Source organism: Rhineura floridana, chromosome 2 (genome assembly GCF_030035675.1).
Source record: "Rhineura floridana isolate rRhiFlo1 chromosome 2, rRhiFlo1.hap2, whole genome shotgun sequence".
NCBI classification, from domain to species: domain Eukaryota; kingdom Metazoa; phylum Chordata; class Lepidosauria; order Squamata; family Rhineuridae; genus Rhineura; species Rhineura floridana.
In genome coordinates this window covers 38,117,467-38,132,498 of record NC_084481.1, presented here as the reverse complement: position 1 = coordinate 38,132,498, position 15,032 = coordinate 38,117,467, and the positions used below count along the sequence as shown (strand labels likewise).

Genomic DNA, 15,032 nt, shown 5'->3' with positions numbered 1-15,032 from the left:
TCTATGTACAACCACAAAATAAACATAAAAATTAATCTTTATTTTAAGTACTTTGTCAAAGATTTTTTAGAACTGGTTGAAGATGTGTATTCTTAGAATAGTATGGGGCATAGATTAAAAAAAACTTTTCCTGAGTACGGAGAGAATATACTATCATATAATTCTTTTCCTTTACAGTTCTGATTGACTGGGAGGGAAATGACAATAATCTTTCTCTGAAACATGTTATGTGGCTGGTTTTCTGCAAGTTTAAAGGGCTCCAGGTCATTGAAACTAGCTCTAAGCCACTGGGATCTTCCAACTATTTGCCTCCAACATGCACTGAAAAGCAGTAGAGTTTAATACAGCAATCTCCGGTTTTAAAGCCAAAAACAACTTGTAAGAGATATGATTCCCTATAACATTACACACAAACATAGTAACACAATGGAATCCAGTGATTTAGAGCTCAACTAACACCTACTTGACAGATATCTAATAACGTGAATCACTGTGGCTCTGATTATCTCCATACACCATCAGATGAGGAAAATGTTTTTATCACTATAATAAACATATTTTCTGCATTCTAGGAATTAACCACTTTTTAAATCTGGTACTGAAAGACATTCTCACCAAACCATAGAGAGGCAGCACTATGAGCGCTTTCACACAGCAGTTTATTGTGGACATAGTGCTACGTATGCATGCAAGTTTTTCACAGCATCCACATGACGTTGTCATCAAAGTGCCATCTCGTATTATTTTCCTATTTAATCTGGATTTACCATTAATGTGGACAATCCAATAAGTAAAACTAAGAAAACAGAAATGGTACATCTTGATTAGATGGGGGCTGCGGATATGAGGATGACATCATGTGCATGCTGTGAAAATCTTGTGTGCATGCAGCATGATCAGCACCAAATCCACAATAAACCACCATGCCATGTGGAAGCACCCTGTATCTATAGACCCAGAATGAGAAACAGCTAGATGTATTCTAAGGTTTCTACGTTTTCACCTCATCCAGGTTTATCTTTCCATTTTATCCCACCATAGTTCATCCATAAACACACCTGTAACCCATTTTATAGGATGAGGAAAAGCCCTCCACCATTCTGTCTGTCATGAGTGGAGCAGCAAAAGAAAATATGGAAGCAGACTAGCAAAGGGGAGTAATGTACAAGTTACAAAGTGAGCAAATCATATTCTCTAACTGTGGTCTTTTGGAAAAGAAACTAGAATAAGACACAAAGATGTGCATTATCCCCTTCACTATCCTTTCTCCTGCTGGGTGTAATGTTCGTCCTTTTTTGCCTGAAAGAGACAAATCCAGTTCAGCCAGTAACAAAAGAAGGCAAATAGTAAGGCTGCGAGGTAAACGTAAAGCACATTCTCCCACTGCTAAGGGATAATAGAGAGCACAAGGTGTTCTCCATTTCTACACAAATACACTTTGTAGGGTGATGCCTCCACTCTAAGTGAAGCCAGAGTGCATCCTGAATCTCTAATGTTGGATGAGGAAGTACAACATGCACTTTTCTTCAGACCAAACAGAATGATGATTTATTTTATTTTTTGGACAGCATAGAATTGGGCTTTCCTTCCTTCCTTCCTTAAGCATAGCTTGACTCCAAAGAGGTGAGAAGCCTCTTCTATCTTGGAAGGAACTATAGATCAGTAATAGAGCACTTGCTTTGCATCTAGAAGGTCCAGGTTCTATCCCTGATGTCTTTAAAAGGATCAGGTAGCTGGTGGTGGATATCTCTGCCTGAGAACTGGGAGAGCTGCTACTAGTCAGAGTAGTCAATATTGTGCTAAATGAATAAATAGTCTGACATGGTATAAGGCAACATTCTATAATTTCGACCTAGCAGAAGTGCATTGTGTGAGATATTATTAGATTGTTAATTGAAATGTATGCTATTATTGTTCAGAGTTTTGATTGAATGAATGATTTATTAATTTAACAGATTCATTGTATTGTTGATACCGTTTGGAAATGGACTTGGTTTTGTTTTCTATTTTGATACATACTGTACTATGTTTTGCTATATTGATTATTATTCTGCTGTTTGTCTGGTTTGTTTAGCCTAAGTGTGATTTGTTTGAATGTCTTAACCCAGCCACGCAAACCATCCATGGCTTGTTTTTTTGGCATCAAACAGCATGAAACCATGGTTTGTTGTCACTTTATGAACTGTGGCTTGTTTTAACTAGGGTTTGGTTATGCCAGAACCAAACAGCCTTGCTTGACCATAGTTTGTTCTGCTACCTCACCCCAGATGCTTGCCATACTACAGTAGGCATGAGACAAGAACAGCTGGAAAACAAATGAAGCTTTGGAGAAACACGCTTGCCTTTGAGATGGCTCATCGTTTTTTGAAAAACCATGGTTAAAACAAACCATAGCTTGGTGTTATGTGTGAATGCAGCCACTGTGTACTAATGGCTTTTAATATGTTTGCTGCTAGCTCCTTTGATCTTTCCTATGGAAGTAAAAGTGAATATATGAAGAGAAAAGTGATTTCAAATTTTGTTATGCATAAGCATTTGTGCAAGACGTCTGTACAAGCTCTTTCTCAATACTTTTTATGGCCCACCAGAATTTCTGCACTATAGCCTATATTCATGATGTTACTTCTACTATTTGTGATGTTTCACAATACATTGTAGCGCTGTACTATGAGAAGACTTTTGCTAGTGCCTGTGCAAGGGTTCACAGTACAGGATTAGAACAGCTTCTCCTGCAGTGTTTTTTTGGGGGGAGGGGTTATCAGGCCATTGGCAATGGCTTCCCCAACCCTTAAAAATGTTGTTATGCTGCTGCCCCATGCAGCAGTGAAGTTCCTTCAGCCGCCACTTGCATGCCCCCCCGGAATGACACAGATTCATTCTGAGAGTGGCTAGTGAGAAGCAGCTGCTACCAAAAAACACACACAGATCCACATTGTTAAAGGAGAAAAGGGGGGGACCACTGCCACCAGTTCTCAGTAACCGCTCTACCCTGAAGCTAGTATATCATTTCACCATTCCCCCAAATTTCTGAAATAGTTCCCTGAAATTTATCACCTCCAAATGGGAGAGTGAATTTGGGGGGGCATTTTTGCTCAGTCCTGTGTAGTTTGTATCCATGTGAGCTGTAGAGAAAGTTTGGAAAATATGTTGGTACTATATGTAAAACGGTCAACAATCAATAATGGGATTGGGTAAGATCTTTAGCAGCCAGAGGGTAAGGTTCCTTTCTCAGCACAAGGGCCAAGACAATTTGGTGCCTAAGGCAGAAAATCCAAATGTCACTTTTGTGGTGGTAAAATTTATTTATTTTTTATTTAATTACATTTCTAGACCGCCCTATAGCAGAAAGCTCTCATAATAAATAAAATCACTGGCAATTTGCTATCCTACAATGACACACAAAATGTGTCATGTTGCAGCTGCTTTGCTCTGCCTAAGAGTACAGCTGCTTCTGCCCTGATTTGCCCCCAGCCCCTCACTGGTAGCCTCAGCCTTTTAGTTTCTATTGCAAAGGAGAGAGGAAGATATAATTAGAGACATGGTTGAGGCTTTTAAACTAGCTCCCAATGAAGCAAAAGTAGTCCCAGAATTAGTGCCCCATATGCTGATTACAGAAAAACACATCTGTTCCCTGGTTTGGTTACACTAACATGGATTTTGCAATAGCAAATTTCAAAATTTTATACTATTTTTATGCTTGGCAGAAGGAAAGCATATAGCAGACCAGGAATCTGGGACAGGCAATTAAGAATATTAAGCTAGAAATCCTCAAGTGCCCATTTTTATAGGCTAATACCTTATAATGCCAATTTTACTATGTCCCCAAAATAACATAGCAAGGGGGGGGAAAACCAAAATACAAAATCTTAAACATAGATATCAAGATTCCAAAGATCAAAGTTGAGCCTATAGATAGCACTATGGAAATTAGTACATCCTTCTTCTAAAATCAATTATGAATGTTTCATCAGCTAAATCCATTAACTAACATCTTTTTAAAAAAATGTGGTAAAAGTTAATTTTCGAGGAGAATCAATAACAGACAGCTTCTTGAAGCTTAGACAAAGAAAACATATCTAATTCATAAATGGAGATTAAAGACAAAAAGCTTTCGATCCATACAACTATAAATAAATAGCATAGATCAAAGGAAGTAGGAAGATGGCTGTTTACTGCATGATATAACTTGGCTGATAAAGGTTCATTTTCAGAAACCTTTATTATTTAATTATTATTGTAGGCAATATCCAAATGTATATTAAATCTACCTTTGTGAGTTCTCTTCAAAACTTGAAAATATTCAGAAGCTTCCTTTATAAATGTCTACAAGTTCATATTGTTGCTATCAAACCCCTTTCTGGAAAAATGCATGTTGCAATACTGATAAAAACCTTGTAACAGGTGATGTGTGCAGATTATTCATACAGGACACCGTATTCTAAGTAGCAGAAGAGCCAGAAGAAAATATAACTAGCATAATTTGTGTGCATTTAAGCTTATAGGAGCCTGAATACCTGTTCACGAGGTCTCAGAATGAGCCTTGAGTACCCCATGAAAGATCTAGGAGACAGCTGTGTGGTATGGCTTCTCTTGAACTGCTTCTACCAGAATTTAGAGACAGATGTTTAAAGAGAGATTAGCCTGATTGCATTCTATATGTGGCCTCAACCCTATACAACAGGGATCGACAATCTTTTTGGTTCATGGGGCACAGTTCAAATTTTGAGAGAGTGCTAAGGGCACCAGCCATAAAATAGCTGCCATGAGGGGGGGGGGGAAATAACAAAATTAAAGAGAATACAGTCATTGCTGCTTCTGTCTCCCCCACTCCCCAAACAACCTCACATTTACCATGGGAAGTCGGCTATCTCCTGCTGGTCCTCATTGTGGAGATACAGCTGTTAAAGGCACTAGAACCCTGTTTTCCCCATTGCAATCCTAAACCAAAGCCTCGGCTACCATCCTGTAACCACTTATCTGAGAAAAAGCCCCATTAAAGAGATTAACTTCTGAAGTAGACATCTATACCACTGTACTATAAGTTAACTATACAATGAATTCACCCACATTTATTGTGTAGTAGCATTTTGAGAAAATAACTTCTACAAAGTACCTGATCTCAGACAAAGCCACCACAGGAAAGATATATCCGGGTTGCTAGGTAAAAAAGAAGGCAAACTATGGAGATTCCAAGAATTACTAGAAAGTAAGTCAGAAGCGGGAAAAGTGCACTAAAGGAGAGGGGAAACAGAAGCTCTTATTCTTACTGCCTGGAATCCAAACAACTCACTTATCAATCACAGCTCTGAGTTCACTCATTGGCTAAAAACTGTTAGAAGGGGAGCAGCCCTGCTGGCTCATTTCACATAAATTTTTTAGAAGGCTGCCTGCATATCTTGTGTCATAACTTTCTTTCTAGGAAGGTTAGAGACTTACATGTTGCTTCTTTAAAAATGAAAGCTCAGAGTCTGGGGCACTTTCTTGGGGCACCAGTACACGTGCCATGGCCTTCATAGGTGCCAGGCTGGTGTCCCCCACCTCACCGTTTGCCCACATCTGAACCCCAGTATTTCTGAGGCCAAACAGGTATACATCAGGAGCACAACTATTTCAAATGCCAAGATTATCTCAAAGATCATGGATAGTACTGAAGTGACAGCTTCCTGAACATGCACTCCTTGACACTAAATAAGCTGCTTGCCAATTAATTTCAAAATATTTTGCCAGGGTTTCTAATAATGATGAAAAGAATTCCCACGGTCAAGACTGGAAATTGGTTTAGAAAACCAGTCTACTCCCCCATCCCCAACTTGGTAAATTGCTTGGCGTATTCCAAGCTAAATTGGATCGTGTCATAGCCTCATGAGGTAATCAGGAGCAAGATGGGTTTTACCACTCCAGTTTCATCTCCACAGTGAGGCTTCAAGCCGCCTCCTTCCCACCCAACCCCCTGTTCCACTTCTCTCACCCGCCTGCTTATGTGGCTTGCTGGCTCATCAGTGGACGAATGGAAAAACACCTCTCTTTCCCCCACCTCCCTTTTTTTGCAGGGCTGTGGAGTTGGAGTCGTGGAGTCGGAGTCGTGAGCAATTTTGGGTGGAGTCGGGAGCAATTTTGGGTGGAGTCAGAGTTGGTAGCAATGTACCAACTCCGACTTCCAAATAAATTTTGATTGACAAGAAGCAATTTTGGGTGGAGTCGGAGTTGGACAGTAGAAAAATAGAGGAGTCGGATAGTAGAAAGATAGAGTCGGAGTCAGAGTTGAAGGTTTGGTGTACCGACTCCACAGCCCTGCTTTTTTGTGTACTCCTGGCATTTAGCCATGCTAGCTGCCAAAGGGAAGAGAGACTGCCCTCCCTTCCTTCATTGTATCACTGCTGCTAGAGAAGAAAGGTTGGATAAGTGGGTGGGTGAGAGAGAGGCCTTATGTTCTTCTCCATCTCAGATTAAAAACCAAGCCAGGAGAAGAACTTTGGGGCTGTAATGCTCACCTCAAAATTGTAGTGAGTATTATGAGCCACTAGGGTTCATATTTTCAAGAAAAGAGGAACAAGATTTGATGGCATCAGTAGGTTCTACATATAATGTAATGTATTTTGTGTTTGTTTCATTAATGTAGTTTTATTGCTGATCTTATGCTGTTCACCACCATGATATTTTTCTTAATATGGCAAATAAATAATAATTTCTATTTGCCCATAGTTTTGTCTGGGATCATACACGCTAACCATTCATATCAAGTAACCTGAATGCTCATGACTGGTTCTGCAGCCTACAGTGCTGCTACTTGAAGCTCAGATAGCACGGCACAGTGTATGACAAAATCCAGCAACACTTTTTTTGAGGTAGGGAAGAGAGGCAAATAAACACTCCCTAGACTGCCACCCACATTTAAATAAATACATGCCACATACTTATTATCAGATCCTCAGATCTGGCTGCTTTGAAATAAATACATTAATATTTAAAGGTATTATTCTTGGTTTCAAGATTGCAGTGCTATTCTATCATCTTTCTATAATTCTCTGTACTGAAACACAAGGTCTGTCAGCAGAATTTATTTACAAGTGATAAGGGAAACTCTCTCTCTGTTTCTCTCTGTCTCTTACACACACACACACACACAGAGAGAGAGAGGGAGATGCACACAGAGAGAAAGGCAACAGCTGGCATTGTTTCAAACACCCACAGTCTGGCAATACTAATAATAGATAATTTTTTTCACCCTTGAAATTACAATGATTATATAATGCTTTGCATATCTTGTAGCTGTCGTGTATGAACAAACTGTATTTACTCACTGGACGGCATTATCCACAAAATGACTTGAATCACTTCTTTCTATTGCTATGAGCTTGTTATTTACACAATGGGTCCCTGCTGAATTGTCTGAGCATGGCAATACTGGCTCTGCAAACATACAAGATACTGGTTTTAAGTTGTATGCAATATAAGTTTATAGGAAAATTCTCTGGCCCAAGCTGACATGAGAGATTTGAAATCTATTTGGGATCTATTTTAAGAGCATCACAAAAATGAATTGTAAAAATGAAGGTTAAATGTGGAATATTTCTTTTTGAAGCTTAATCCCCTCCTCTCCAAATAGCCAAGCAACACGTCCACTTTTTTTGGAAATGCCATTTACTAAGTTATGGGGGGGGTGAGAGGAAGCTGCTATCATTCAAAACCAACACTGTATACACAACCCAAATGTTAATACAAAGATTAAGCAGACAGTCTTTTAACCAGTTTTGCATCCTAGTATAAATTTATTAATATCCAAAAGCCATACCAGGCACTTTACAGAGATTGGAAAGGGACAGCCCCTGCCCACAGACTTACAATGTAAGAGGAAAGACATGACAGACCAGAGGTCAGGAAATACATGGAACAGAATTATACGAGGAAGGAAGGCCTGAGCAGAGATAATCTTTCAGCACTTCAGAAAGATGAAGATGGATGAACCAATGCACATATTGGGAGGGAAGGAGTAAAAAGATAAGGGAGAGAAAGGAAAAGGCACAAAGGCAGGAGGTGGAAGTAGAAATTCTGCACTTAAAATTAAAACTGGTGATGAGCAAAGATAATAAGGAGGGAAAGAGAAAACAGTTCAGAAGTAATGAGAAAACACAGACAGTTCAAGCTAAGAAGGAGGGGCTTCAACAAGACCCTATAATTTAATTTAAAAATAAACATGACACATTTTAGGAAGAGAAGAGAATTAATGCAAACTTATTATCTTAGAGGCCAGTATAAGATCAGTGCAGTAATTATATCCATATTTGATGACACTGCAATGGCAAAACAGAGCAAATCCAAGCGCTATTAAATGTGTCCTATTTTGTTCCCAGCTGCTGGTATAGCACAGTGGGGAGGAGAGGTTGGCTGAGAGTCCAGAGTCTGTGAGTTCAAATCCCCGCTTGTGTCTCCTGGGTGTCAAGGGCCAGCTAAAGATCACCCCCACAGTGAGTGGCTCTGGGGTTACGTGCCCTGCCACCTGTGCAGCCGTGGGCAAGCTGCATAGTCCCAAGGAGCCCAGTTGCCCCCCAGCTGGCAGTTGCGGACAAGGAAGGGGCTGGCTTGCGCAGCTGTGGCAAGCTGACCAGGCCCTAGCCAGCTGGGGAGGACTAGCCTCAGAGGGAGGCAATGGTAAACCCCCTCTGAATACGGCTTACCATGAAAACCCTATTCTTAGGGTCGCCATAAGTCGGCACAGACTTGAAGGCAGTCCATTTCATTTTCATTTTGATCCCAAGAAGCTCACACAGCAAGGGACCAAGGCTGGTTGGTTGTCATAGTACCAAAAAGAGATCCTAGTGAGCAAATTGCTTTGACAAGACCTTGAGCTGACCTTTGGCTTTTTGAGTCTTTGTCTCTAGTCTACCTGTCCCATGCTCCACTCCATTTGTTGGATGAGCCAGAGACTTTTAAGGGGCCATCCATCTGGCCTGAAGACATGCCATCCTTCTTTACTCCATGACCTCCTGCCTGGTGCACTCCCTGTACTGTTGGACTGGCAAGGTAGTGTGGGAAGCCCAAGGAACGATGTCTATGAAGGTGTTGGACTCTGCTGCTGTCGGATTTAGTTCAATGGGTTCCTGCCTATCAGCCTCGGGTTTAGTGGGCCTGATCACAAGCATCAGTTCAGACCCAGGAACTCAGTACATCTCCTCAGCAGGGGTCTCTATGACCTCTAACATGGTGTCCTGAACACTGGTGGACTTGGAAGTCATGACAAAATGCTGGACTTCCAAGTGTTTTCTCGCAGTCTCATTGGTTTAAGGGGAATGCTTGGATTTAGCACAAGGAACAAATGCCTCTTTGAGGCATATAATGTAGGCATGCCCTGTCGTGTTTTCTTTCTGGTCAGAAATTACTGCTTATATCAACTTTATTTTAGAGAAATCCCTTATATTTGTGGATGTTTGTGTACTCTTAAATTATTTGTGGTGTGGGGACTAACAGATGGACAACAAAAGTAGGTTCTGGTACCCATTATGGTGGCTAAGATATTTATACTGAAGGCTTGTAAGGATAAGCATCCATCATATATCACTCAGTGGTTTGAAGATCTCACTGAAATATGAATTAGATTATTTTAGTGCTTTATCACATATTTGCCACCCTGGGCTCTCTAGAAGGGCTGGACAGAAGAAGAAGAAGAAGAAGAAGTTAAAAGCTGTTGTTCCTGAGGGAAAGGTCTTTAATATAACCGAGTTTACTTTAAATTATCAAACAATATTCACATAATAGCAAAATTGGTATGACAGCATAGAACATATTCCCAAAATAGCGATTGTAATAAGCACAAGCCTGTTCCATAAGCTTACTTAAAATTCTAAGATTTCTAAGGAGGTCAGCTTTTCTTTTAAAAGTCATACTCAGATAAGTTTGAAGGGAAGAAGTCATGATGATGTCAGGAGCTAAGATGTCAAAAGCATCCCAACATTTTCTCTGAACTGGTTCTAATATTTATACCCTTAAACTCTCTTAAATCAGCAATAATGTCCAATGTAAATATGTATTGAATCATCACTCTTAAACAATGAACTGTCTGACGTTCAGCTTTGTCATTTACATGTCAACATTTCCTTTAAAAACTGAGTTTTCAGGAAGGTTGAAAACAAAACACTCCTCTTTAGGTCTGGTATAACTTTCCTACCTAGGACTAAGGGTGGAAGGATCTGTCAATTTCAGTTCTGTCAGTTTCTCATTTTTCCAGTCTTAAATTCAGTTCTCCACATTTCTGCAGCAATGTTCTATTTTTTAAAAAAAAAATCCTCATGAAAATTATTCAGTGTTGTAGTACAAATTTATCCTAACACATTTTTGTATGGTGTTATGACTAATGTACATAATTTTGCAAGCAATTTCTCAGAATAAAATTCCTTTTTTATATCACTTTCACTAATATATTCATTTTATACACATTTCCCCCCAATATGCATTTTTGAAAGCATGGTTTGGCTGGATTCGGGAAGTGCATCACAAAATGCAGACGTGAAAATTTTGAAGGGTGACTGTGTTTCGGTTCTCATACTGTTTTGAAAACTGTGAATTTGAAAGATTTGGCTTTAAATGTGAACTGAATCAAATTTCTCCCCCATCCCTACTTGGGACTCTCCAGTATAACTGCTTTGAAGTTCCAGAAATATTCCCATTATGTGTTCATCTTCATCTTGTGGTGTTAGCAAGCAATATTGACAATTCTAGCTTAATCAAGTTCCTTCCTCTTAAAGCCCTTAAAAGTCTTTCTTTACACTTCCAGAGATAGGAAGAGAGCAGATGTTGGCAGATACTTATTAGAAAGCACTGAGGTGAGAGAAAACAACTAGCTGAAGAGGACAGGGCGAAAAAAGATAAAGACAAGAAGTTAGTTGTATGAAGATTAATATGAGAGTGAATATAATTAATATTTTCTTAATATTTCTACAAGATCCTAGGCAACAATCAAATTGTGAACCAAAGATTACTAAGTAAGCTGTTTAAGCAGCAAACATTTACAAAGTTCATATAAACTAACTGAATATTTCATTAAGTGCTAGAGCAGAGACTTCTGGGATCACAGTGTCTATCTATTTTTCTCTAATATCCACAACACAATTAGCAATGAACAATGCTGTGTACTTCATTGTAGAGAGCAAAGAAAGTGAAAAGCAAAGTCAATTGGGAGGAAAGTACAAAATGTGTTACTTACAGTATTAAAATTTGGGAAGAGTCCAACAGCAGAACTGCCATCCACTGGGAAGGACACAAATGGTTTGATATCCAGGGAGGGTTGCATCATGAGCGTAGGTGTGCGGACAAGGTTAGGGAGTGTAGTAGTATGGCATGTACCGCCTGCAGAGAGAAAAATATTTCAAATTAGGTTTCTTTAATAAAATACACACACACACACACTTTAATCCACACTGTAGGCATTAAAACACGCCCAAATATTTCATTGTTGCATTCTGTCTGAACCTGAGCATCACGGATTTGTCGTAAAAAGATATTTGTTGTAAGGCAATTAAGGAATGACTACTTTCTCATAAAGGACATAAAACATGAACAGAAGTGTTCAGAGCCTGCAGAACTGATACACTTTGCCTAAATCATACTGGCAGATATAGAGAAAACTGAATGAACAATGAACTAGTAACTACTCTGATTAGCTGAAGTGTTTGGATGGGCACCTCCTCAGCACAGATGCTTTGGCTGTTCAGAGGGGGCTATTGGTCATTCACTGAGAATTCTTATGTCAAGCTGAAGTAGAAAGTGAATTTTTCCTCAGTCACTGAGGATGGATTTGGATTTTACACATGCATAATTTGGCTTAGTTATATCTGCATGCACTTCTTACCTCATAAATAGATGAAGTTCAATTAAGGAGTCAATTGTACATCTAGCAAAAAAGCAGCATCTCACAACAAAACCAGAGCTTGGAAAAGTTTTTTTTTTTTTGAACTACAACTCCCATCAGCCCAATCCAGTGGCCATGCTGGTTGGGGCTGATGGGAGTTGTAGTTTAAAAAAGTAACTTTTCCAAGCTGTGAACAAAACTATACAATATTTCTGAGCTGGAAAGAACTGTAGCAGTTAATTCAGTTTGTGGTTATTTAGTGAAGACGAATATAAAACAAAGTCTAGTTATTTTGACTGAAAGTTAGAGGTAAAAATGAAGGTATACATAAGCATACTTGTACACATGAACATGAAGAATGAAAAATAATTCCTTTCCAAATATAGAAGACTCCATATATATGATTGGTAGAGACCTAGTTGGATGTAATTGGCTCACAATGTCATACAACCCTTTGATATCCTATCAAACCCTGCTGCTTCCCAGACTGGCAAGGATGGATACTCAATGTACACTTTGCCACCATAACCACCCTTCTGGCACCACATAAGAACATTGGAAGAGCCCTGATGCATCAGTCCAAAGGCCCACCCAGTCATCTTCTCACAGTGGCTAATTAGATGCCTATGGGAAGCCCACAAGGTCACATATTGGACTGTATGTAATAATAATAATAATAATAATAATAATTTGTTGTGTGCCTTCAAGTCAATTACGACTTACTGCAACCCTATGAATCAGTGACCTCCAAGAGCATCTGTCATGAACCACCCTGTTCAGATCTTGTAAGTTCAGGGCTGTGGCTTCCTTTATGGAATCAATCGGTCTCTTGTTTGGTCTTCCTCTTTTTCTATTCCTTTCTGTTTTTCCCAGCATTATTGTCTTTTCTGTTTAGTATTTTAAAAATATAAAATAAAATAGGAACTAAGTTTCGTGGTCCTATTTCTTAGCAGAGATATAAAATTGCAAGCAGCAGAGTGAGATAAAACCAGTCCACACCTTTCCCTAGGCACAGATAACAACAGACACAATCTTCTTAGGTAAAAGATAAAGAATATTTACTCACAACCTTTCATATGTTCAGAAACATAGGCTCTAGCTTAGATGAAAGAAAAATAGAAGTCTTAGTCCATCTTAGTCTTTAGTAGTGATGCTCTCAGAGGAGAGCATCTGCCATGCGGCCTCCCCCAGAGGTAAAAAGCTCAGCAATGGAGAATATACAGGAATCTCCAGGACAAAGGAGGAGGAAGCCAGGTAACTAACCCCACCCATTAGGAAGTTACATCATGGTAAACAGGTACATGGGATATTTCCCCAAATATCCCTTAAAGTGAACATGCAAGTTTGCCTATTCCAACATTTTCTAATAATCATGTCTTCTCATGATGTGTTCAAAGTATGATAACCTCAGTTTCATCATTTTAGCTTCTAGTGATAGTTCTGTTTTAATTTGTTCCAACGCCCAATTATTTGTCTTTTTCGCAGTCTATGGTATGCGCAAAGCTCTCATCCAACACCACATTTCAAATGAGTTGCTCTTTCTCTTATCCACTTTTTTCACTGTCCAACTTTCACATCCATACATAGAGATCAGGAATACATCTTTGTATTTGAGGATCTTTTATAGTTCTCTCATAGCTGCCCTCCGCAGTCCTAACCTTCTTCTGATTTCTTGACTATTGTCTCCATTTTGGTTAATGACTGTGCCGAGGTATTGATAATCCTTGACAAGTTCAATGTCCTCATTGTCAACTTTAAAGTTACATAAATCTTTTGTTGTCATTACCTTAGTCTTTTGAAAGTTCAGCTGTAGTCCTGCTTGTGTGCTTTCCTCTTAAACTTTCATCAGCATTCGTTTCAAATCATTTACTGGTTTCTGCTAGTAATATGGTATCGTATGCATATCTTAAATTATTGATATTTCTCCCTCCAATTTTCACACCTCCTTCATCTTGGTCCAGTCCCGCTTTCTGTATGATCTGCATATAGATTAAATAAATAGGGTGATAAAATACACCCTTGTCTCACACCCTTTCCGATTGGGAACCAATCGGTTTCTCCATATTCTGTCTTTACAGTAGCCTCTTGTCCAGAGTATAGGTTGCGCATCAGGACAATCAGATGCTGAGGCACCCCCATTTCTTTTAAAGCATTCCATAGTTTTTCATGATCTACACAATCAAACGCTTTGCTGTAATCTATAAAGTACAGGGTGATTTTCTTCTAAAATTCCTTGCTCCGTTCCATTATCTAACATATGTTTGCGATATGATCTTCCCTTTCTAAAATCCAGTTTGGACATCAGGCATTTCTCGGTCCACATATGGTAAGAGCCTTTGTTGTAGAATCTTGAGCATTACTTTACTTGCATGGGATATTAAGGCAATAGTTCGATAATTACTGGATTCCCTGGGATCCCCTTTCTTTGGAATTGGGATGTATATGGAATGCTTCCAGCCTGTGGGCCATTGTTTTCTTTTCCATATTTATTGACAAATATTTGTCAAAATTTGGACAGATTCAGCCTCAGTAGCTTGTAGCAACTCTATTGGTATGCCATCTGTTCCTGGTGATTTGTTTCTTCCAAGTATTTTAAGAGCAGCTTTCACCTCACATTCTAAAATTTCTGGTTCTTCATCATACGTTTCCTCCATGAATGAATCTGTCATCCTTGCATCTCTTTTATGGAGTTCTTCAGTATATTGCTTCAATAACAACAACAACAACAACAACATGGATTTATAAAAGCTTTATTATTATACAGATCTTCTAATGCAGTTTGCTAATAACTTGCTTACATTTCTGCTCCTTACAACACAGAAAACAGCCAACATTAGTCGCATATGTGGCCTGACCATGAGCCAATGCATCCATGCTAAGATAAGCATTGGCAATGGGCTTCAAAGAAAGAGATACAAGTTCCTATTCCCTCACCCCTAAAGAACTACTAGTTTGGCACCTAAGGTAGTCGTACCTAGAAAGAGACCCTGATAGCTAGAGATAGCTAGATACTACTAGCTTGGCACCTGGTGGCAACGAGATAGAGAAATTGTAGGAAGGAGGTGAACAAGACAACCTTGGTCCCTTCCAACTCTTGTGATTTTCTGTAGAAAGCTTTTCACAAAGATACTGTGTGGCTCAGTGGTTTGGCATTCAGCTATCAAGTATCTTGAGCACTTTGCTGACATGC

At 39.3% G+C, this 15,032-nt stretch overlaps 1 protein-coding gene across 15 annotated transcripts in view; it reads right to left on the bottom strand.

The window, feature by feature from the left end:
- The window catches only part of ZNF385B (zinc finger protein 385B), a 319,282-nt gene that overhangs the window by 100,093 nt on the left and 204,157 nt on the right, over positions 1–15,032 (bottom strand). For 13 of the 15 annotated variants that reach the window (XM_061608316.1, XM_061608302.1, XM_061608308.1 and 10 more), the window contains one exon: positions 11,198–11,340. In XM_061608316.1, the coding sequence (XP_061464300.1) occupies positions 11,198–11,340 (143 nt within the window). Of the gene's footprint in view, positions 1–10,162; positions 10,182–11,197; positions 11,341–15,032 lie in introns of those variants that run through there. The other 2 variants (XM_061608309.1, XM_061608315.1) reach the window with 2 other exon arrangements.